Source organism: Larimichthys crocea, chromosome XIII (assembly GCF_000972845.2).
Source record: "Larimichthys crocea isolate SSNF chromosome XIII, L_crocea_2.0, whole genome shotgun sequence".
NCBI lineage: Eukaryota > Metazoa > Chordata > Actinopteri > Sciaenidae > Larimichthys > Larimichthys crocea.
Window position 1 is genome coordinate 46,645,269 of NC_040023.1, and position 26,599 is coordinate 46,671,867.

The 26,599-nt window shown below is 40.7% G+C and overlaps 1 protein-coding gene across 1 annotated transcript in view; it reads right to left on the bottom strand.

Annotated features, from left to right (window-relative positions):
* Window positions 1-1,823: 1,823 nt before the first annotated feature.
* col8a2 (collagen, type VIII, alpha 2) overlaps window positions 1,824-26,599 on the bottom strand; it is a 43,123-nt gene continuing 18,347 nt past the window's right edge. The window contains exons 2-3 of the mRNA XM_010757189.3: window positions 9,520-9,711; window positions 1,824-5,269 (exon numbers count right to left, since the gene is read on the bottom strand). Coding sequence (XP_010755491.2) covers window positions 3,366-5,269; window positions 9,520-9,682 — 2,067 coding nt within the window. The 5' untranslated portion in view covers window positions 9,683-9,711 and the 3' untranslated portion in view covers window positions 1,824-3,365. The remainder of the gene's footprint in view (window positions 5,270-9,519; window positions 9,712-26,599) is intronic.

The following is a 26,599-nucleotide window of genomic DNA, read 5'->3' on the forward strand; positions in this document are numbered from 1 at the left end:
TGACAAAAATCCTATACGTTGATACATTGAACATTACACAAATAGAAAATAAAAGTCCACAAATTATCCTTCACAAACAACGCTAGAATGCTAACTACATGTTGTAAATGCTCTTAATTCATCAATGCTGTTAAATACCATTTATACGTTCTAGGCTTCGGTGGTCGGTTTTGGCATCCCTATTAAATTATCATAAATGTATAAATACATCTTCATTAATTTCATGTGCAAATGGGAATGGCCGTTTGTAATTATTGAAACTAAAACAAACAAATATCCCTTAAGAACCGAAGCAAGGCTTTTTAAAAATCTTTTTTTTTTTGTTGTTGTTTTGTTTTTTAAAGAAAAACAGAAAAAAAAAAACACTTCAAAGCAATTTGTGATTGATACGGTACATGGATCTTACTGACACTTGTTAAATGATTTGCACACATGGCAAACTCTGCAAGCAAGTGACATTGTCTATGAAAACATAAGGACAGAGAATAATGGCCACATGTAACTCACATCACCGTTTCATATGTCCAAAAAAGAGAAGGCGACAAAAAAAAAGAAGAAGAAAAAAAGAAAGGCAACATACAGTACATAACGAGCCTCGGACTGTCTTGTAGACTCACATAACAATAATGATACATAGCGGTTGAAGGTGTGATATGAATATGTTATGAGACAGAAAGGGCAAGAGCAAGTGCATTATTTGCATTACATAAATGTAAAATACTGATTAGGCCTCATCCTAGCACTGCTTTTCCAGAGCAAAGAGTTATTGTCTATGTCTGTTATAGTAGATGATTTATAGGAACTATTGTAAATCAGTCAGTATACATTCATTCTGATTGCAAACCTCAATATTTGGCACAATCCTCTTGTACATTGACATTCCTCCATCAAGGTGTAAGGTAGTCCTAAATTCAGTGTAATGATAGCGTTTGATTGGAATCCTATCTGAGCTGCAGCATGTAAAGGCACAGAGTCGGTAATATCAGCACCAACGTTTCACCATTTTGCCCAAACCTCTTTATCACCTCTCTTCTATAACTGCAACCATTGATAAACGATCTTGCACATTTCAACGGCATGTCTTTTTTTGTTCATAACTTGGTACAACAGAAAGATTATTGCACACCATTATGCTACTCATTGGACCAAAATGCAAAATAGCCATATGAAAAGTGTTCAGTGTTAACCATGTAATTTATGTCTTGTAAATGTTGTGCTCTTATCTCATTCTGTTGATTAAATTTCACTTCTCTCTGTCTCCCGTAATCTAGTACATTCATCAAGATCTATTTTATAACTTATTCCCTTACTTTGCAAAGTCACCATTAGAGTGTGACATTCTGTTCAAAACCCTAAATGGAAGCTGAAACATTTAAAAGTTAAATTTCTTGTGGAACATTGACAGGACTGTAAAGATATAAGGTTTTGTAACTTCAGAAAGTTTGTTATTATCTTTGCTGAAGTGTTCATGACCTGAATGCCAGGGGGACAATGTGACACTACACCCACACAGTTACACACGCCCACACCCACACACACGCACACACACACACACACAAACACACTTATATTGACATAGTGACAGCCAGAAGGATACGCCTACTAGAACATACAAGCACATGCATACACACACTGCATGTATCTTTAATGCCTCATCCAACAGAAATGAGTAAATACACAACTCTCACCTCTGGCCCACCACCTCTCCAAGAAATCTGGCAGAGGTTTGTTAAACGTTACACAACCTGTATTTCACAACCTGTGGGCCTCAGTCAGTCCCTTTACTTATTCATGGGGTAAATGCAGATTGATTCTCATTTCACTTTAACAATATTTGGTTATGAAAATTCTTTGAAGCCGCAGATGTTCGGTAAAACTAAACAATAATTCAACCATTTTTGCTACAATGGGTTTAATCAAAAGTCTTTTCATTTGGAACTAGATGTGATTCAGAACTGCCCTCATTTTCCCAGAATCAAGTCACATAGAAACTGGCACTGAAGGAATAGTTGGATGATTTTTACTTATTATCCATTTGTCTCCCTATCTCCCTAAACAGAAATGAGTTTACAGCATCTTCACATATATGTGGTCATAATGGGGCCTTCCTACTATGGCAGTATAGCTTGTTAATGTGATACTGATTTATTAATAGGTAATATACCATTAGAAAGCAGTGATGTCATGGTCAGAGCATGCCTGCGACCTGATGATGGGATCTGCAGTGCAAATGGGAAAACAAGATCGATACAAGGAAACAGGCCATTGATCCAGATATGGCTGTGTCCTTACTGTCCACTTTGCAGTTGCTCTCACTATCTATTCTATGGCATGTAAACATGGACTGTATGCATACATACATGTCGTCCTCAATTAATATCATCCTGAAAATTAAAAAAGGCATTGTTCTTGCATGATGTTGTTGATACTCTTTAAAGGGGTAGTTTAAATATATTAATTATAATACTGCCAGGTCATATTTATTCATGGATTATTTTACTTTCTTGGATTGCATTTCTGGGTATTTTAATCAATTATAGGAAAGATCCATCATTTTGAATGGTCGTCTACCTAATTCAAAAAGAAGCAGAGAAATAAGCACCCAACAAATGCCTATGACAACTGTCAAAATATATATATCTTACTCTTAAAACAAAGATTTAATCCTATTAATAATTTTAACATAGCAATTGTTTAAAGTACCAAAAAGGTCAAACAAAAGGAAATGTGAAAAGTAATGGTATTACAGCACCAAATGCCTTGTTTTAATATTGTTTGTCTATATGTTGTATTGTTGCTCTTTATGTCAGTATTGCCATTCACGGTTTAAATACGAACGCAAGGGGGATGTGACTGCAGCCAGAGGAACCAATCACCCCCCAGGGTCTGGTGATGTTGTCCTTTATGATGTCAGAGCATGAGGGCAGGATGTGCAGTCACATGGGAAGGTCTGTTACTAGCACATTACAAAGTAAGGCACTTAATAGTCTGAATCCAATAAACAACAACAACAATGATGACAAGGACCAAATAATAACAATAAAATTATGACAATATAATAATTAAAATAATATAAGCTAAAAAACACCAACATAAAATACAACCCAAAACACACATTTGAAGGACAATGAAACAAAGAGCACAGTATGAAATTCCTTCCCCTGCCTTTAAAAACTTTCTATATTTCATTCACAAAGTTTTTTTTTTTCTTTCACTGATGATGTTGAGGGTGAGACTGATAGAGATAATGTCAATAATATTGAGAATCCTATGGGTTTTGTGTTTCTATTACGGCTGCAGGTATTTTAGGTTTAGGGCTGCTCTGAGGTGCCAATACAGGAACATGTTTGAATGAAAGTACAGGGTTATGTGGGACAGAGCAGGAATCCTGAGAAGGAGGAGTGGATGTACTCGGTAGAATAAAGGCCATTTGCCTGATCCGAGGGCATCTGGACCCATACTTGGTCACCCTCCTTCAGCTCTAGGACAGCACTACCAGATGCCTGGTCCATGTAGCCTTTCTTGTATTCATCATAGGTGTAAGTGGCTGGTACATTGTTCTTGTACAGTGCCACCCACAAGCTAGTTCCCTTTACATGCATGTGGTATGCAAAGTAGTAGACACCAGATAAAGGAGCAGTGAACATGCCAGTGGCAGAGCTGTAGGCATTTTGCCCATTGTACAGGGTCCTGTCAAATTTGATTGGCATGGCAGAGGGAGGGAAAGGTGTGGTGAGGATGGCTGTGAAGGCTGGTGCCACAGAGGCAGAGACTGCAACTTGACCGAATACAGACCCTTTCCTGTCCCCTGGTACTTCATCGCCTTCCAACTGTGTATCTGTTGGCCCTGCAACAACTGTTTGGCCATTTCCTGGAGGACCAGGGGGCCCTGGAGGCCCAGGAAGGCCAGGGTTACCATTAAGCCCAGAAGGGCCTGGTTTCCCTGGAGGACCTTGGGGACCCATAGCTCCCTTCTCTCCCAGCTTACCCATTCCTGGAGGCCCTGTAAGTCCAGATTCACCCTTTAGGCCAGGGGCACCCTGTGGCCCCATGGGACCCATCGGGCCCTGAAGACCAGGAATGCCTGACTGGCCCCTTGGTCCTGGAGTCCCCATAAACCCTGTCTCACCTTTAGGGCCTGGAGCACCTGTCAGCCCTGGATTCCCAGGTAAGCCAATATGCCCTGCCTCACCTTTGGGTCCAGGTTTTCCAATAGGACCATTAAGCCCAGGGATGCCTTTGTCCCCAGGGATGCCAGGTTTTCCAGAGGGTCCATTGAGGCCTTGGTCACCTCTGAGGCCAGGCAGTCCTGGAGGGCCCTGGGGCCCAATCTCTCCCTTCAATCCTGGCATTCCATGTTGTCCTGGTAGTCCCATTGGGCCTTGAAGTCCTGGTGGCCCTGCTTGTCCATCAAGGCCTGGCTCTCCAATAGGGCCCACCATTCCTTGTTCTCCTTTATCCCCTGGTAGACCAGGCAACCCACTGTGGCCTTTATCCCCTTTTGGCCCACTCAGACCAGGTTTTCCATAGCCAGGAGTCCCAGGAAACCCAGGAGAACCCCTGGGCCCTGGCTCACCCTTTGGACCGAGTTGACCTGGTCCTCCAGGTTGTCCATCTAGCCCAGGCTTCCCTATCCCAATTGGCCCCGGCAGACCTTGTAGACCTGGAGGCCCAGGCTCTCCTGGTAGTCCATGATCCCCTGGGAGTCCTTGATCACCTTTAAGACCAGGCATTCCTGACAAACCTTTTGGTCCTGGTTTGCCTATACCTGGAAGACCAGCTGGTCCTGTACTGCCTTTCACCCCAGGAAGACCCCTTATACCTGGAGGCCCTGGCTTCCCGTTTCCATTCTCACCCTTAAGTCCACGATCACCTGGTGGGCCAACACCACCTTTTAGTCCTGGTTCACCCCGAGACCCAGGGGGGCCTCTCATGCCTGGAACCCCAGGTTTCCCATTCAGGGATAGGCCAGCTGGGCCAGGAAGGCCAGGCTGCCCTGGAGGACCTCTGGGACCTGGTTCACCACGAAGACCAACCTCGCCATTAAGACCTGGTATCCCCTTTGGCCCAATCTTTCCTGGGAGACCTGGAAGTCCAGGCTTACCAATTCCAGGAAATCCAGAAGGCCCCTGAGGGCCTGGCTGGCCATTGAGACCCGGTTTGCCCAGTCCAGGTTTTCCTGGAAGTCCTGGGGGCCCAGGGGGGCCTCTCGGTCCAGGTTTCCCTTGGGGGCCGGGTTCCCCCTTTACCTCCATCATTGGTGGCATATCTAGAAAAAGGAATGATGATTGTGTTAATAATGATGTATTTCAAAACAAATAGAAGTTTTTATTGGGGTCTTAAATTACATATTATATAAGCATCCATAATGTATCAGAGTATACAGTTAATCAATACCATACATGTTGTAGGTTATCTGACATAAAAGGCTGCATTTGGTAAGGAAAAGGATACTTTCTAAGTGAGTACACTACCTATCCTCTTTGCTGAAGATATATTTTGGAGCACACAACACTATCATTTTAGCTCCAACTTGCTAACTAGCCTATAATGACTGACAGGATAGTGTCACGCTTTCATTGTCATTGAGTTGTCATAAGCAATGAGCTTTGTTCTGCTCGAGGTTTCTCCCTGTTAAAAGGACGTTTTTCCTCGCCACTGTGAAATTGTTGGGTCTTTGTAGATAATATTATAAAGAGTACGGTCTAGAACTGCTCTGTATGGAAAGTGTCATGAGATAACTTTTGTTATGATTTGACACTATATGAATAAAACTGAATTGAATTGAATAAGCAGCTGAATGGGTTTATAGCTCAAATTCTTAATCAATTTAGTCAGCAAAGTTATTTCAAAATCAACCAGTCCTTAAAGGTTATCTACTACAAAATATTTACGATCCAGACTGTAAAAAGGAATATGTCTTGGTCAAACAAGTTGATTAGATGGCATACTATGTTGTTGCAGTGGAGTGTGCAAATGATGGACAGATTAGATACAAAAAATCACTTTTTTAGTGTCCGTATCAGCAATTAAAAAAATAAAGAAAAAAAACGTACTAGAAATGGCATTGTTAATATAGAGACAGTAAATGTAGCAGCCCCTGAATCATTAAAGATAGAAGAGAGAGTAGATATAAAAATACAACTCTGGGTGTCTGAGTACATGTCCATTGTAAAGGAAAAAGAATAATGTGGAGCAGAAGGAATGTGAGAAAAAAAGACACGGCAATCTAAATTAAGCAGCTACATACAAGAAAATCTGACATCACAATATCATTACCTAGGAAAAGAAAATTCAACCTTCAGTCATGTAAAATTAAAATTAAAAGCATGGTTATTTTTTTTTGCCTTTCCTATAATTCACAGATTGAGTGGCAGGTAGGGTAGATTGTGGACAGGTCTTCAATATATATAAATAAAACGGTATTCTATATACTGGGTTCAGCACTTGGTATGTAATAGTACAATTGGACAAGAGTTAACGTTTCTGTATTCCAGCTGACTGTTGTATGGGTCTTAATGGGTTTGAACTAGACTGAAGCTGTATGCCACATGCCACAAAATGTCTTGTTATTATTTCCTAGCAGAGTGAAGTCAAACATAGCCAGGCCACAGCACAAATACAAGTTTGCAGAACAATCCAATCACCATGAGCCAACTGCTTTCAGCTGCTTTATTGTTCCACTGCCTCATCTCCTAACACCTTGCAGCTTATCTTGTATTAATAGAGCATAAATGACAAGTATCCATGCTTTGAAATGTATAGTGTCTTTACGGATCAAATAAAAAAATGCAGTGTATCAAATAACCACTGCTTCAGCTGGCCTACTGTACTGAAAGCTTCTAAACCATATCCAAAGAAAGCATTGTGTGATGAATGGCCTCCCAAACCTTGGATCTGACAATGCACTTGCAGGATTGTATTATTTGCGATCACTAAAAATGCCTCAGGTCTTCATCATCAACTTATTCAAGAGCAGTTCAACACTAATAAATGAGATATTGGAAAAACATGCTATTTCCCTTTCCCAATAACAAGCATGCAATTCAAGTTGGATACTCTTGTAACCACAAGCTGACCACTCCCCCTACTGGCACTTAAGAGAATGCAGCCTTTGTAAGATGAATATTTGAATTGCACCACAATGTTGAGAAATGCTTAATGATGCACAGCAGATATGAGTTAGAGTATTGCAGTCTATCACAGAATATGATCACATGCCCCCAAAATAATTTGGAGTTCTGCAATGGTTTAAAGGTAAATAAATTTAGGACCATGACCATTAGGCCAATCAAGAGATGGGTGCAAAACTGAAATCAACGCTGAGCAAAATCTCAATTTTAAAGCTATGCAATAGTAATGGTATGTGTATTTGATGAGGCACATAATCATACCATTACTGTACAGGTTTTGTACAATAGTAGTCCAGTGTGCTCACTTTAATGGTTTAGAGGATATATCTAGATATATCTTCTTTTTTTTTTTGCAACATTAGTGGAATAGTAAGGCTGTTTCTCCGGCCAGTCTCATTTTTTACCCATCCACCAAAAACATTGTATTCAGGCAAATGAGCATCATGGTCCCAGTTTTGTTTAGCTGTGGTGCACAGCTCCACTGCAGACCACATTAATATATCATCCAGAAAAGAGAAGAAATAAGGTGCTTCACTCTAGAGAGGATATAATGGTCTCTTCATTCCTTGTTGTGATGCTCTTCAGGACTTGAAAACTTAAGTTGTGCTTTGGAATACATTTGAACTGACAAAGTTAAACAATCTTTTGAAATCTGTTCTTGTAATAGCAAACCTGCAGTGGTTCTCAAGAATGTTGAGAGCGGTCAAAGGGCCAATGCGCTGACTCTTGCTCAGCTAAGACACATCACTCACAGTTCATGAAACTGAGGAAAATCTGCAGCAAATATGTTTGCAAGGAAAGTTTGAAGTAGTATGATAAGTAAAGTAGGAGAAACACCAGCAAATGCATATAGTTCGTTCTATAGCCTTTAACCTTTCTTTTTAATTGAATTATTATTATATCACATAAGCATAGTCCCCACATTGACCTGGCCAGTAAGGAATTCATATGCTAAATTGTGTTATTTTGTAGCTGTGGTCTGTTCGCTGGATATTTTTGATACTGCCTCATACCTTCTATTTTGTTTAACAATACCAAAATATTTTTCATTACTGGACAGTTGTCTGTATTTATAAATTCAAATACTACCCTTGACGTAGTAGATCTGATGACAGCTATATGCTTAAATAATAATGGATAAATTTTTTAAAGGGCGATGCAATGTAGACATATGGCCACTAAGTGGCAGTAGAGACATTTATTCATGTGAGCTGCAGGAGGTATTGGTTTCACTCCTCCAAACCTAAATCTTGTTTCTGTCACACTTTGAAATCCCGTTTATAGAAAGCATAACTTCTCGAAGCAAATCTTTGATGTATCTGTGTGGGATTTGAATGCAAGCTATCAACACTTAAATTTGCTCTGAATCCAACTTCTTGAGTCTTTGTTGAACATTATGTTATGGTAATGAAATGAAAATGTGCCCCTTGTGTGCTCTAAAATTTGCTTTTGAAAAATGGTCCTCTGATAACACAAGGCACATCTTATATGATCCAGAACTTGTACTGGTGGTTACAGTCAAATTTGATAATGATGACAGCATGCACATCTTTTCTGGATGATTATCACCCCCTACTCCCCCTCCTAGTTCCCTTGCCTCAGCCGTTTTATTTAATCTATTTTTTATTTCCTTCACACTCTGTCCTTCATCCCACAGCTGAAGAATATGTGATAAACAGTGGAGTAACAGCATCCAGATGGCAGGGGGAACAACTGGCCCGGTGCAGCTCAGCAAACTGTGGGTAATCAGGCCTCCATTAGGTCCCAATAGAGTACCTGCCAAATGCTGCTACAGGGCACAGAGACACTTCAGTGAACCCCCTTAACTGTCTGAAGAGAGCCAGAGGTTTTAGTGAAAGTCTGTCCTGGTTCCTGGAAAGATCTCCATATCAACTGCATCTCAAACTCTAAATGTTGGTGACTGCTTTTATTCAGAGGAAGTTGTTTCTCATCTTTACTATGTATTTTTGGACATGTGTGTACATTATCCACACCATGCTCACTTTGGTTCAGATTGTTCAAATTCTAAGGCTACTGCCAACAAGACATGTATACTGTAATTTAAAACAACTGACACAAACATCAAGACTTTACCATAGTTTGTGTAAACTATATCAAATACACAGAGACTTGTCAGAGAGTATTTTCTGTTTCTAATTTGTAATTTCTCAAATTTAAAATGATCTGACTAAGGACTGTATTTCATTAATACAGGGATAAATCATACTGAATCATTTAAAATAAAAAATAAAAATCCCTGTTACCAGTTTTCCATTAACCCAGCTGGCTGTGTGTGACTGGACCAACAGCAGGCATTATGCTGGGCAGAGTGAGACACAAGAAAAGTAAAAGAGACACATATACTACACACATAGGGACTACTCACCAACGTAATGTCCCTTGCCCTCTCTGAATGGGGGTCCAATAGGCCCTTTCATCATGGGCTGCATGTACTTCATGTGGGGTATGGGGGGATAGCCTCCAGCAAGAGCTCGCGACCCCAGCATCAGTATCACACAAACAGGAGCCAACAGCATGGTCACTAGCATCTCAGGCTTCAGATGTCACACACAAAGAACTGCAGGTGAAAACAGAAAAAAAAGATATTTGTTAAGATGTTCAAAGTAACAAGGCTTCATTGTTTTGTTTTGTTTTATTTGGATGAGAGAAATAGCAGTGTAATAATTTTTAGCTTTCAGCATAAGAGGATGATGGGACAAAGCTGAGGTTGCATTTACACCCACAGTGATGATGAGTTATGGAAACATACTGATGTAAATCTTGAAATCTTGCCATTATGCATTCATGCATCTCAGCCTACTACACTAACACCACACATTTGTGGGAAAACTACACTTGTGAAACATGCATTTGCTGTTCAGCAGCTGAAATTTCTGACTTCATCTGCTACCAACAATTTTAAGTAATGCACTGGCATTAAATCTCTTCTTATGTGAAGGAGATGTGTTTATACATTGTCTCTACCACATCTACAAGCATAGTTCATCCTATCCAAGCCAGCCACAGACATTTTTTTGCCAAAGGAAACCAAGGAAGCCAGGGGAACATGTTTCTTGCTTAGAAAGAGGGAAAGCAGAAGATATTGATGCCCAAATCTAAATGGGCTTGGCTGACATCTACTAAAGCAAGCATTACTTTATGTGCAGCTATGCACAGATTTATTAAAGACAGACACTATCTCCAGCACCAGTAAAGGATAAGTTACACCATACATTTTAATGTTTGTCCAAACATGAGGTGCTTGAAGAACTTGCAAGTATATTGCTTATGTACAGTATGTCCCTGCTTTCAGCTACAGCTATGTGGTAAGTATTTGGCTGGGTTAGTGTTTGGCCTCGATGGCCCTCAGAAACTGTGACAGGCAGATCTGTTGACTTTAATTTACTTGAGGAAGAAATGACCACATCAGCCTCTGCCAAATATTTTCACAACCGTGGTCAGGTGTGAACAGGAAACCACCAGAGGATAGTTAGCGTGTTTGTGTATCATAAGTGAGCAACTGCAGGTGTCCAGGACTGGCTTCTACTTGTGAAATGATGTGTGAAAATGGCATAAATTGCAACTCCAACTCTCCCTGTGAGCTGTTTTTTCGTCAGCTCTCTTTGGATTGATGACTGAATGAGTTAGTTAGTTATTTTGTGATAATGCGGGATGCAAAATGTAAACTCAGCCTGCTCCTGTTTAAATGCCAAAATTGTCACGCTTATATATTTGCCATGGAAATTGCATGAGTATGACAGAATATGATGCAAAGCTGTGAAAAACTGAACTACACAACAGAAGTCTCACCAGTTACATGGATATGTGACATTTGGCAAACCAAAGAGACAAAACAGAGATAAACCTGATCGTCCTGACAAAGTGAATTCCTGATCATCAGAAGACTGTTTTGTTAGTCTGCATATATGAACCTGAGAGTTCAGTCTGAAAGTTTACAATGAGGTACAGCAGTTTGACATTTTCTAATTTGAAAATGATCTGACATTTTCTAATTTGAAAAGTACATAAAATTATACACTGCAGTTAATTGGGAGCAGGAATTGTGAGTAATCACAGCAGACTTCACAAGTACTTAGAGAAAGGTGTGTTCATTGACGCCATGTGTGCAGAGATCAGGTCTGTTTTACAGCTTTGCTCCTGCAGTCGTCTGTGATTGTTTAGCAACCGCATAGCTACGCAGTCAAATTCTTGTTTTACAGCCATTTAGCAAAGTGTTTCTCTAGGTTTATAGTTTTTTAGTCATTGTGATTAGTCATAAGAATGTGTCTGCGGTATCTGTATATGCTTGTTTATGGTGCCCTGTGTTGTCTTTGCCAGGAAGAATCAAAGGTTGCTTCTCAAATTTTCACACCAAGCTTACTCACTGAAAAATGAAGGAAGGCAAAGGCAAAGTTGTTAAAAGAAATAAACAGGAGAAAGAGAGAGAAGTATTGGTAGGGCAGTGTTTGGTCATTGGCTGACTTGCTGGCTGGCTGGAAGGGAAGCTTGTCTGGTATGGAGGCCTGTGGTTTTGGTGCAGATGTAATTTCACAGGCAGCTCTGGATGCCCACCATTCTGCAGGCGTCAAACTCTCTGAAGAACCATAGTGACACACACTCAAACACAAGAAGCCGTGCACGAACAGGGATCAGACACACACGAGTGGTTTACAGACCTCCACACACTGTTTATCAAATGTTTTTGTTGAAAAGCTCAGCAGACGTTGTTAAAAAATCTCACGCAATCCTCTCTGACTGGCCACCATGAGCCACTGCTGGACTGGGACTCGTACATGCTCTCAAACACAAGAACACCCACATAACAAAACGCACACTCACAGTATGCACACAATATACCTCTGGTAAGTGGTAACGCAGGGTGTCTTGAAAAGAGCCAAACTTATTAACTTTCTCCCATTTCCCCCCCACATAAAATCAGTCCATTTAAAACAAACCATAACAAAAGCGTGGGTTTGAGAGGAGAAAAGAGCTAATGGTGAATCAAAGCCTAACTCAGTCATTAAACATGAGCGGCATCCAAAGTTACAGCAAAAGAGCCTCGCCTGGCAGGCGGAGTGACACTTTATGTAAAACAGATTTAGCTGGAAAAAAAAAGAAATCCCCACACACATTACAGTAAAGGATCCAAAAATACACGAAGGAAAACAGCAGAGCAGAAAAGCAGCATTAATGAGGAAATAAAGGAGACTGACCCTCGGGTGTAAAAGAGCACCGCCAGCTCCATCATGACATTACTCACAGTCACTTTACTGTTCCCACTTCCAGACTAATTACTAATAACTAATAAATAGCGCTATGTCTGATGACCACATCTACGGACAGATTATAGGAAAATTGGCCCCTGGGTACAGACATGAAGACGTCCTCCCACTTCTCAGAGCCATGGCTCTTTGTAGTCACTTTGCGTCTCATCGTAATAATTTTACATCTCCTTGTAGTTGCTTTGAATCTTTGAATCTTTGAATTTTTGGTAGTTTTGCATCTAATTGTAATATTTGAACAATCCTGTGTTGTGTTTTTCAGTCTTTTTTTTTGGGTTGTTGGGATTGCATCTCGTTTGTGTTTTGTGTCACTACGTAGTGGTTTTGCCCAGTGACATTTTGCAGATGAACAGCACCTAAACATCAGTATTTTGTTCCACTGGAGATGAAGAGAGATTGTCTCACTGTATTCACAGTGAATACAAAACACTACAGCACTGTCAGATTAACCATCAAATACAGCATGCAGGTTCTATTTTATTAAAGTAGAACTGTTTTTTTCTGTCACTGCATTAAAAAATATACATACAAAAAATACATTTGATTGTATTTGGTTTGCAGATACTGTTTAAATGTTCAGATGAGGCTGAGAAGCAAAACAACAACAGAACAATCAGGACACCTCTGTGACTTGCCAGCAAGAAATGTTAACAGTCAATTCAAATAGAGGCTCTGGCTCGGGAGCCATGAGTTCTATGTCCAGTATGTTTGTTCAGAAATCCATCCACATCAAACACAAACACATTTTGGCAAGTGCACATAATGAACATAGACAGACATCCTACTTTCCCACACACAGCACACCTTACTGATCTGTCTCCAAACCACCTGGTAATTTGACTTACGAACACAGACCAAACTCAGAGCGTGCAGTCTCTCTCATATATGTGTTGGATGCCATTTTTCTAAATGTTAATACGTGGGACCGCCAAAGCAGACTCAACAGCCTCCAAACCTAAACTCAGCAGCATCTCAAGTGGCCTGCTCAGACAGGCAGAAGAGACACAGACACCACGGCTGAGTGCAAGCCAAGCACACACTTCCCTAACTGCTTTGTCTACTCGCTAATGAAATCAACAGCGCTGGGGAGGTGAGGTTGAAGGTGCTCTGTCTCCACTTCCCTTAAGCGGTACATGTGTGGATCCAGACTACCAGGCATTTCCTAAACCACGTGCCACAGAGAGATTATAGGTACACCAAGTGTGAGGATTCTGTGTCATGGAGGGAAGAGGAGGCGGTTGTTTTTGTGGTGAACATTTGAGCCGCTACTTGAGTGGAGGAATCATCACCTGAACATCATGTACCACATAATATGCCAGCTTTTAAATAAACACCAAATGGTTCAACAACAACCAAGGTTCATGATCACTGGATAGTTTGGTTACAACCACAAATTTCTTGAGCAGTGCACTTAAAACCTGACCACATATTTTAGCTGATTCAGCCAATTCTGACCAACCTTAGCCACAGCCATAACCATTCCTGAGTGTTACCATGAACCCACATGGGTGGTCAGATGTTATCCAACAACAGCCATCCTCCTTTACCAAACTCTCTTCTTGTAAATTCAGCAAGCAAGTGTTGGAAACTTCTCCTTTCCCAGCACAAGAGCGGAAGAAAGGCGCACTAAAAATAAACTTAATTTATACATCTGTGGTTTATTATTCACTCTGTCGTCTAGACATATGAGTATTAACGTATTTTACAGATTTGCAGTAAAAGGACATGCACCTGCAAACATTAAGCAAACTTTTTTAAGTTATGCAAACAGGCTCAAACATTGCTAAGGTATCATTTCCAGACAACACAGAACTCCATTGACCATTGACCTGTGTGTATGCCTTGTTCTACATAAGAGATTGAGGGGTAAGACAGAGAAAGGAGAAAATGAGCACGGCAGTTACACAACATGCTGGCGGCCAAAGCCACACAGCTCTCACTCAGTCTGATGGTGTGTGTGTGTGTGTGTGTGTGTGTGGGGTTGAGTATGTGAGGTTTTATTTAGAGAATCACCTTCTTTTGAATGAGGTAATCCCTCTGTCAGCCTGAGTGACATTTGGGCCATTACACCTTTCCGGTGTCAGCTCATTGAGTTATATTTGAGTAGTGGTCACAGTTTTTTGGTAGCTTTGAACGCACCCTGTATTACTCAATACTATGAATGTAATGCATATATAATGTAATGTTAATATCTGTTACTTCAGTTTTGTTTGGTCGCTTTTAAGGAAAAAAATGTCCCTTCTTTTCCGCCACAATAAAAGCTCCTGTGTTCTTTCATTCACGTTTCCACTGAATCATTAGTAAATTATAGATCCTACATTAGTAATACTGTAAACTATTATTTTTAGTGTCAAGACATGATTTGCACTGTTTACATTTCTACTGTACCGTGTTGATGCATACACATTTGTGGGTACCCATTTACTCACATACAATGTATTCACATACAAAGTCACTATACAGTACATTAACTTGCAAATAAACAACTGATTCACCATAAATGGGCTCCTACACGCTATGACCAAAAGTATGTCGATTGTAATCTATGAGTGTTAATGGTTAGGGTGAGGCCATTTAGTTGCAATTAAGAGAGCGCTGTAATTAAGTGTTATTTTCATTATCCATTAACATGACTTATTTATTTTCTCATTGAACCGACTAATTGTTGTATCTATAAAATGTAAGAATGCAAGTTTTCAAAACTAATGTGATGTCTTTAAATTGCTTGTTTTTAATCAACCAACACTCTAAAAAAAATATGTAGTTTGTATTAGGACAAAGAAAGCAGCAAATCCTCAAAACCTAGAAGCTGGGACCAGGAAATGTTTCTTAAATTACTTAAATGTCAAAACAATTGTCGTTTCATCCACTGATAACTGACTAATCAATTAATCAGCTCTAACTAATGTATGCAATGATATTTTATCAAATAGGGCCAAAGTATTAAGGATCATGACATAAAAAAGGGAGAGTTTGGTATGGAGGTACTAGCCTTGACTTCAACCCTATCCAACACCTCTGAGATAAACTGGATCGTTGAATGTGATCAACCTCACAGTTGCAAATCACTGCAGCCTGGTCTGAAAATCATATGGAAAGCCTTAGCAGAATATAATAGGCCATTATATCCACATGTCATGCGGTTTATATTACCGTAACATATAGGTCTGTATGTGTTAACTTGTGAAAATGGTTCAAATTTAGCAGAGGAGAGATGGAAAATGATGGAGTCAAAGAGAGTTTTCTCTCAAAAAGCGATTGGCACACAGACTTTATCCATGTTTCTCCCTCTGAGTGATGATAATAATGATAATACTCACCTGCCAAGGCGCACGTGCATGCGCGTACAATGACATCCTAGTTATGCCTGCCTGTGTCTGTCATCTGTCTTCCTAATTTTAAACAGATTTTTAAATCTATCTGTCTTAATATTAATGAGAAGAAGCAAAAAAAATAAAAAATACCAAGGGTATGAGAAGACAGGTATGAGAAAAGACTTTGCAATAAGGAGAGAGAGAGGGAGAGAGAAAAAAAAACACATAGGAGATGAAGTAAAAAAGAAGAGCCTCATCAGTTCAGGAAATGGTACCTGTGGAGCAGAGCTGTGTTTTCCTAACATCCCTGAAGGTTGAAGTGGGTGAGAAAAGGGCTGACAGACGGTCAGAGAGTTTATGCTGATAGAGGGATTTAAGAAGGAAAGAGTGAGAGTCAAAGGAAATGGAGGGTGTAGGTAGTGTAAAGTGTGGAAAGTGAGACAGGTTGTGAAGAAAACATGGAGGGGAAATGAGTGTAGAGGTCAGACAGAGGGTTTTCATTTCTTGATGACTTTGTTCAGAACACATTTAATAAGTGCAGAAGCAGACGCGTTAATCATAAGATGGGTGCATATGAAAAGTTCATGCGTGTGTGTACTCAAGGAAAAAGCTGTCAAAGCTGAAGCTAATTAGTCCAAGAATTATTAACCTGTAGGACCTCACACATGTACACTTGCATGTGAGTCTTAATGAAAGAGTGAAAGAGTTTATTTGCTCTTCCGCCCTTAGCAGGAACTGTTTCAGGCCAGTGAAAAAGCATTAATTACAATAAATTAGCCAGTCCGGCTCCCTGCTGCTTCACCGATTCATGCTCTATCACCTCATCTTTCTGCAACGCATTAAAGATCAGGATACAGCCAAGGGAGATGAACTGAAAGTCTGCAAAACATCCAGACTGACCCACAACTTGCCAAGAAAGCAGTTGCAGTATGGGGAAGTTGAGAAAGTGAGAGTCTGTAGGCAGACAGATACAGCCATACCTTTTCCGGCTGACCCGTCGGTGCACCTAAACTTAATATGAGAGGCTGAATAGGTGAGAGGAAAAGAGCAAATAAATAATAATCTCATAAAGGGCAATCTGCTTCCACCTTTCCAGAGCAATAAATGTTCTGCTTTTCAATGCAGCAAGGCAGGTCACTGAAAGCACACATCACCACTCTCAAAAACGGATATTTCTGGCTTTACATCTTTTCCTCATGCTCACACACACACACAAATGAATACAAAGATAGAGATATACGGATTGGAATATTATAATCATGAAGGGAATTGTATGTTAGAGGGCACAGCGGAGATGACCTCACCTCAGAGGAAAAACTTCGAGGACACCCAGTAACATAATCTCCTGTAAATCAGAATAATCACTCTGTCTCTCCCTGCCTCATAGGTCTCGACTGGCAACCTCAGCTCTTTTCTCTCCCTCTCCTATTCCCCACATTCTCTCCTCCTTAAGCCTCCCGCTCTCTGCGCCGCTCATTGCTGGTGTGAATACTTTTATTGTGTGCTGCCAAGGCCTGACCAAGCAAGGCGGGTTTTTCTCCCCCTGCAAGTCCACTGGTACATATACTCAAGTCTCTGTTATTCCTAATTAACAACACGGAGAAGAACATGAAAGAAAAAAATGTGAGAAAGATGGAGAGAGTGTGGACAGCAAAGCCAACAGGGAGTAAAATTGATGCTTCAGTTTCACAAAAACAGCATTTTCTTATTTCTAGATGATAACAGTGGATCTTGTTTGCTAAAATGATGAACATTAATGTGAAAAGTTAAGTTTAAGTTGGTTAAAAACTTAATCTTCGGCTGACTTTTTAATGTTTCCAGCTGTTAAAGGGTCTTATATGCACATGATGGCTACATGCATGGCATCAGGCTAAAAGATTGAGGCAAAAAGTCTTCATCAGTTGAGGATCCATGTAGAAGATGCAACAAGTTGCAGCATTGTTCTTGCATTGCCGGGTAGAGATATATCATTAGGATCATACTTGTACTAGTAATAGAAACGTGACTCTATCTAAAGCAAGTTTGGCTTAAGTCAAACCAAACAAAGAAGCAGGGCAGCACTGCTGTCATTCCTTTAAACCAGCATAGTCTCCAGCACAGTTGATATCCTAGTCCCCAAATGGGATTTCCCAATGTAATCTGACCAGTTAGCCCAACTTCAGCATTTAATGGTATCAAATGCTTGAATAGCCTGATGTGATACAGTTGCAAAGCTTTGATTGGACAATCACAATTCAGGGGCAGAGTTTCAGCCAATGGTCAATTTTTCAGTAGCTGAATAGGGTGGTGTTGAGTAGGATCAAGGATTGGCTGCAAGACTCTATAGGGCTCTAATGTGCTGGGTTGGGCTTGGTCTGTGTTATGTCTTGTGTTTCTGTGCCATGTATCCAAGTCTCCAAGTAGCTGTTACCTTGTTCCCTTCACTGGGTGGGTGGCTTTGCTTCTGCCAGAATGGGGCCTCTGTAATGTGCAGTAGACACACAGGCCAGGGAACACACAGAAAACTGACAAAAGTGAGACAAAGAAAAGAGCTCCAAAAAAGCCACCACAAGAATGAATCATAATTTTCTTCATAATGACTTTTGCAGTGAGCTTTTTCACAACACAACTTTGTTATTTCCTGACTATGTGTCAAAATATTCCAGGTGGCAGTTCATCCAAAGGCAAAGTGGCGAGGAATCAAGTCCATGTGGAGAGTATGTTCATGGGTTTATTTACGATTCAGGGCACCGAAGGTGAGAAAAGCTCTGGGGCACTGAAATAAGGCAACTTAACCTGGAACAATCACACACCATCAATTGTTCCATTCTTTTTTTGCCAGGACTGGAAAACATCCCAAGCTGCACGTAGCCGGGGCTAACTTCCAGGAGGGAAAAGCCCAGAAAAGTCCTCTTGTAGTCTGTTTCTTTCAAAGGATTCCACATTGACACTCCATGAAAATGCTAAGCTAATACAGATCACATTGTCAAAGGCTACCACTGGTGGTGACGGAGGGAGATGGAAACTTGTGTCAAGGGGTGGGAAGAAGAAAAAGAGGAAAGTGCCTTATGACCGTAAACAAAATCGAAGCAACAGAAGGGGAGGAGAAAGCAAGAACCCATGGAGGAGACATGAAGTCATTACGACAGGCAAAAAGAAAACAGGGAGATGGAGGAGAAAAATGAAAGGGAGCAGAAAGAAAAAGCTTTAGCTCTTGATCTCCCTGTTGACCCGCTTCAGATGCGTGCCCCGCCAATCATCCCGCAAACTCCTTCCGCTGGCAGCCGAAACAGCTTCACACGTACATGCACGCGTCGCGCACGCACAAACACACACATCAGTTGGCAGCAAAACAGAGAGGGAGGCCTATTTTTCTGTCCGAAATGGAGAGAACGGGGGAAAGAAAGAGAGGTAGAAGGGAGATTATAATTTAATAAGGGGCAGGAAATCTCGGTCAAATCCCCCTGAAGGAGCTGAAATGCCTCCGTGCTGGAGGCTACTGGACTTCAGACTGACTGGGCTCCATCTGAATGGGCTTCTCTGGCACAGGGAGAAGGGCAGACGACCAAAAAGAGACAATATACTAGGAAGAGAGAATTCCCACTATACCATGGTTTGGAGCCATATTCCTATTTAAAATACCGAACCTGCAATTTAAAACTCCATTGTATCATCCGCATGATTTATGCTGGATCCACACTGATGAATTTTACAGTCATTGATGATTTACATAACACAGGTCATCTTATGTTTTGTCTAGGGTTGGGTTTTGTTTCACATATTTCTATTGTGTTGAAGTATTAAACAGTAATACAAGGAGTATTTTTTGCATTATTAAATAATATAAAATTGGAAATTTGAAAATTGAAATGAAGAAATATGTGCTAAGTGTATGTTAACAAAACCTGATTGAGTATTTGATGCTAACTTTCAGAACTTGAAAGTTTTGGATACAGACCATTATTTGGTCAATGACACATCTTGTCAATCCTCTTAAGGTCATGTGCTTTGTTTTCTGTTTTATTGTGAAACTTTATGATTTCTGTTTTATTGTGAAACTTACCCTTCCTCTCCTTTCAGAACGCCTCACTTCCTGCCCCTGTGTTTTTCCCTCTAGTTTTGATTGTCTGCCCCGCCCTCATTAGATTCACCTGTGTCTTGTAACCACTCCCCTCTCTTGTGTATTTAGTCTGTGTTTCTTCTCCTCTCTCTGCCAGTTAGTTTTGTACCCCAGTGCCTTACGTCCCAGCCCTTTGAGTTTACTAGTGATCGGGTTTTCCTGTTTTTTTCGTATTTTGCCTGTTTACTGACCTCTTCCTTTGCCTAGCCCTTTTTGGATTTGTTTGTCTGATCTGACTGATTACCATGTACCGAACCTTTCTTCTGACTAGTAAACTGATTTGGCATTTGAACCCTGAACTGCTTTCGAGTCCAAGCTTTTGTGGAGTACCAGTCTTAACAGTAATAATAAAAAAAAAGTACTGAGGTTTACAACCTTGGCCTTTTACATGAAAACTTTCCTAAACACCCGATTTTATCAGGAAAACAGGAAAGACTTTTATATATAATATGAAAAGGGGAGTAAGCATAAGTAGCAATAGCTACCATAACTGAAGAAAGCAGTATATAGAAAGCGAATATGCATTCTTTATCTTTGGCATTCTTAGGTTACGACTGCAACTTGACCTTTAGTAATTTCAGTAACGCAGAAATATCTCTTATTACCAGCTAACGTTAGCCTTCTGCTAACACTAAGCTACTGGTCATACCAGACCAAGTAAGGCTACAGCAGCAAAACCCATGAGCGTTTCGAAATGAGTAACCGTGCATCTTATTACTTATGAATTCACCCTTTCATTTGTACAAAGAAGATTGCCTTTTTCATCTTTCCAAAGTTGCATAATCTCACTTTAAAGCCAGTAATAAAAAAACAAATACACACCGGGGAAATGACACAAGAAAACCACCATCTGAGTAACTGCAGATTCTTCAATTGCTCTCAGGCCAATGTGAAGCCTTGAGCTTATGTCAAGATGATACAAGCTCCTCTTGACAGTCTACAATAAAAGGGATTGGCTAAATGCATTGTGGGCTTTAAAAGAAAAGCAACCAGCAGGAAATGAGCTAGCAAGTGAACTGTTGTGGCTCAAGGACTCAGACAGTGGATGTCACAGAGGATGAGTAGGTGGGATGGGATGACATAAAGCGATGTACTATGAGCTCTTGGACACCATTGCAATTATTATGGCAGGTGTTAGTATAGTGTGTCTAGTGTTTTTACATTTGGGAGTCTTATATAACACCTAACATAGTTGAAGAAATGTGGTCTCTGCTCAGAAATCACTTGTTTCCCCCTTTCCACCCCAAACTAACGTTTAAATAGAAATTCAGTGGATGGTTTGAATCCCAGTCGAGGACCATTAGTCGTTCACTGGCCTCAGTTTGTTTGATTGATCGCTCACTCAAAACGCTGCTGACCCCAGCTGGGTGTTTCTGTCTCTAGACGTAGCCAGCTAAAAAAAGCCCACAAAGCACCTCATACACACACACACACATGCATATTAACCAGACCACCAGCATACAGTGCCTAGCCCCCTCTGACTGTGGTCCTTGCTGAAGCCCACCCCACCCATTAGGATCAATGCAAGTCTTTATTAGCTGCTGGCTAAGAGAGTTGGCTGTGTAAGAGGACCCTGCCAGTTCTGGCCTCACACTTCCCAAAATCTACCGCTGGGCTGTATAAACATGGCTCTGTGTGTGTGTGTGTGTGTGTGTGTGTGTGTGTGTATGTACAACTTTTTGTCCTTATAGGTGAAAAGATAGTGTGAAGCTGTAAGAAAAAAAGATATTTGAAAAGCAGGAATCATGGCATCAGATTAAAAGTGAGTGTATACAGCCAGATTTGGTGTACAGGACAGGAAACATATTCTCTATGTCCAAGTCATCCCTCGCATATAATGCAATAATTTTTCCAAACGGTTTCTCGTAAGGTTTTTGAAACAACAGCACAGGAAGCGTGTGATAAGCAGGGCTTTTACTTTGGCTACACCTGTGCTGTCACAGTCAGTCTGCTTTTCTCGTATGAAACACATAAAAGAAGCCATTTGGCTGCTGATGTGCACCCATGAGGCCGTGTAAAAACTGTGGGAAAACCAAGTGATACGTCCCGTTGGAGTAGTGTACAGTGGGCCCACGCAGGCCTTATGAATGCTATAAGAGCCACCAGAGAGCAGCACAAGTCAGACCAGACACTATTAGGAGCTCTGGGAGGTGTCAGATACTCGGGAGTGGAAGGGGGCTGGGATCATGCCCAGTCCTATTTCATACTACTGCATGTCACTGAATGTCTGATTTAGTTTGTGATTTCACACAGAGATACACACATACTGTAAGTAGTAGTGTAACCATTCATTGTACTGATGAGGCATTCTGTCAGATTCACTGTACTGATCTGCAATAGAAAAGTCAGTTTAATCATTCTGGATTACTCAATAATCAAAAGCTGCAGTTTAAAAACAAAAAAATATTAAAAGCAATATTTTGATGATACTCAGCCCACTATGATGACACTCAGCCCACTATGTAGTAAAACAAATACATAATTTTTAATCACTTGTCTCTAGTGATGACTTTGGATATGAATCGTTCAAGAATATATTACACTATTGGGCTGTCAGACAGCTTTAAATGTAAAGAGACAATATGTTTAAGGTTGCCATTGTTTGACTGTTTTGTATGGTACGTGAATTCTTTATAAAAGCAGAATAAAAACATTAAATCTACAGATATAACATCATATATTCATGCCATCTTTTGTAGTTTTATCTGGCAACAAGGCTCTCAACGTCACTAAAAAAGCCTTACTCAAACAGGAGAAATCCATGCATTTGTTGGGGACTACTTTCAGTTGCGGATTAATATACATTGAATAGACAAGTGAGTATTTACGAGAGCAGGATGGTGTATATAGGATTGATTCTGTGGCATAAAGGAATATGATATATCAGGCTTCGGCTATGAGATGGAGACAATACTTGTTAGTTAGATCAATTTGCAGAAAACTACCAAAGCATTCAGCCCTATGTAGAATTATGTATAGCATATTCTTGTCCAGGGTACAGAATTAGTAATAATCTCTTTATGTTTCTGGCTCACTTGGTTTAAGGCTAAAAATAAAAAAGATGGCTCACAGAAGAAGCACAGACATTTCCTTGTGGAAGTACACTGTGTTCTCCAGGTCAGTCAATAAGTAACAGGCTGACATGTAAACTTGGCAATATCATGATTATAAACTTCCAAAAGAAAATAAAAGAAACATCAGCTACAGCCAACATATTCATTAAAATATCTGAAATCACATTCAGATTATTTATAGTTCTTAGTTCTAGACAAATCGGGCGTGCTGTTTACTTGTGATCCAGTATGACAGGCGTGTTTGTTAAGTATCAAGGAAGAAAAGGAGACAGAGATTGAGTGTTGGTTAGCCAAAAGCCCTGTGTCTTGTTTCAATAAGCATGCTTTGAACGCTGAAGAAGAGGAAACAAAGAGTGGCCAAGTGACATGCTGCAGGTCTGCAAAAGACTACTGCCAATATAATGGACTCACTGTTTCAAAAATGAAGGCAGTGAAACAACTCACACGGGTCGGGTCATAATAATACATTTTTAGCTTGCTTTTTTTAATTATTTTTTTTAATGTTATATCAGCTTCAGCCACTGCAACTGTCCCTCTCGTCTGTCATGTCCTGTGCATTATCTACTGAACCCAACTCAGGTATATGAGGACAAAGTTTAGATTGAGTGTGGGAGGTAAGACGGAGAGAGGAGGAATAAATCAGTCCAAGGTTGTAGCAGGACAGGCGAAACGTTCCTTGTAGATAAAGGGGTTAACTCAATATTTCCTCCCTAAAAACGTACGACGCAGATAGGACGTCCTTTTTCTCTCCATCTCTCCATCTCCCCCTCTCTCCACTGTTTCTCCCTCTAACCTTCCCTCTTGTTCTGTCAACACCCCTCCACTCTCGTGACACTAATCGTGATCGGGGCGGCTCCCTGTTCAGTTCCCTTTTGGTGCGATTGATTTCATCGGGGCTCCTTTTTAGATTAAAAACACATCTTGTCATTCCCTGTCTCTTATCTCCACGTCCCAGTCATCAGGAGGTGATCAGAGTCACACAATGGAATGTTCCACTTGCTATGAGACAAGATATAATGACGAAGATCAAAGGGGGCGGCAGTCAACGTTCTCAGTCTGGGACAGTTTAAGGGGACTAAAAGCTTGCTGTATAATAATGCTGAAAACATGTATGATGTAGATATGAGTCCTCTGAAGGGTCCTCATGCTATATGAGAGATTGTATATCCAAAGTATGATTTCATTTAGTGAAAAAAGGAATTATTTGCACATCTGTTACTGCTGTAAACACAAAAAAAATCAGGACAAATTTATGGTTAATGGTCTGTAAAAGTGTCTGGTCTGCTCCCCAGAATGTTGGGTCTGAGGGCTGTTCATCAGGAAGGAGGGGGGAAAAAAGTGAAAGAGCTTTTAATGACAACAAACATTCAGATAATTGTGTAGTGTTGAATGAACTCCATTTCCTTGTTCACCTGCCTCATGGAATTCCTGCAGCACTGCCAAGAGCCAATAAAACAGCACATTCAACCTCTGCGAGGCCAGACACGATAATAACCTTCTCATTATGTATTATATAGTAAATGGTTGAAATGAAGTGGAAATAAAGAAAAACTGAAAACATATTTCCATATTTCTGAATGGTGGGATCTGTGCTTGGTGTTTTTAATCAGATGGTATCAGTCTATCTAGCATGATGGTTTGCGGGGTTATGATAAGACTGACTGAGGCTGCATCAATTCTGCATGCATCTAATGGTTCATTAAGGGCTGATTTTCAAGATCAGATATGTGTTTATCTCCAACCTGGCAGCCAGAAGAAGGGGACATTCTTGAGAGTCTGGAGTTAGTTTAGATTGATGGGCCCTCGCTTAGATAATCACCAGACCAAAGGAGGGCTGAAGCAGCTTCTTTGTCTCCACTTGGCAGCTGGAGGGGTCGAGAGGATTGGTGGGAGGAATATGAGAGTTAGAGAGGAATAAAACTTACACCACAGACATGAGAATGAGACACATCCTTGGACACCAGAGGAGCGGTGGGGGAGGATAGAGCATTGCTGGGTGGCGGTGGAAGCCAGGCTCCTTAAACAGAGCCTATCTAGAGCAAATAAATCAAAACAGACTACAAACAGTACAAGGTACCCGCCTGCTTCAACAAAAATAGTTCTCACCTTTCATCATCACCTTTCAACATCTGTGTGATGCAGCTGTTGTTCTGTGTGAAGTTCCTATTAAAAGCTGCTGTAGTCACTACTTTTACATCAATATTAGATGACATTACTTGTACTTGTTCATACTCATGTACCCGTAGAGAATTATCACGAACTGAAGTTACTCTCAGTTCTACAAGAACTTCAAGAACTTTCTGCTTAATGTTTTGGATTACAGGTCTGCAGCAGGCAGCTAATTACTGTGAAAAAGCCCTACAAGCACTACTTATGCTACCTGCCCAGAACCAAACAGCAGACGTTATCAATACTAATTCATCAACATAGTATCTATCAAGTAAACAGATATTTCCTGAGTGAGAAAAAATATTGGACCTAAATTCATCAGGTGGCCAGAGACATGATATCCAATTGATGCTAAGTTTGCTCTGTTTCTCCTGGAGTGAAAATAAAGTGCTTGACAACAAGTATGTTTTTTTTTTATGTTTTCTATTCACACAGCTTGTTTCTGCTGCCTCCAAGTGGCCAGAAAATGTTTCATGTTTCAGAGTTCATAAAGAGTTTAATTACGGTACAGTCATCCTAGCTTATAAAACACAAAAGGACTAATATGAACAATAATAAAGAAGACAGTGAAAGGTATACCTTCATGAAGTCATATTCAGTCGTTCCAGCTAAACTTCTCCAAGGGTGGGAGTCTCTGCTGTGTTATTACTCCAAACAAACCTAAATGACCGACCCGCCAAAATAAGGAATGACAGGGATGAAGAGGGGATTTGAGAAGTGGGAGTTGAGCGACCTCTTTCACCAAGTTTGTTTACAAGTTGTCAGTTGGCAAAAAAAATGCAAAGTGGAGCGAGGGGGCCCTGGGCCAAGTGCGGTCGGAACAACACGGGTCGAGAGCGGGGTTAGGTTAGGTTGACTATGTGGTCTTGGCCTGTTCCAGCAGATGCCTCCGATCTACGTGCAAGTTTGAGTGAGATCATCGATGAGAATATTTGTCATTTTCTTCTAGGATACACCCTTGTTAATGATCCGTCAAATAGTACATACAGCAGACTTTATGTTCTGTGGAACACCTGATACTTCAGCTGCAGAACACAAAGTCAGTAGTTCAGGAATTTATATATTGCTTTCTTGAGGCAGTCTTTTTACTCCGTTCTAAAATAAAAGGTAGTAGTACAAACCTCCATGGCAGACCGGTTTAACAGTATGCCATTTTAACTGTCAGAGCAAAAGATATCATCTGCAGACTGATTAAGGGACTTGAACAGCTTCCACTGAACCAGGCAAAGTCCAGACTGACTTCCAACAACTGACGCAGCAGATTAATGGCAAGAATGGGAGAGACAGGAGAGAGAAGGATGGAAAGAGAGGTAGACAGGGAGAGGGAAAGCTGCTCGAGTTCCTCAGATGACATAGAGCAGGCCGCTGCGGGAAACCTCAGCTCCTTCATTCACTGTGGTCTGAGAACATAAAAAGCACCACATTGTTTGATCTCTAGACTTGAATATGTCTCTCAGCTTCATAAAAAAATAACACAGCTTTGGAAACCATATTCCCCAATTATTCCCCCATTACCCCCTCCCTCCCT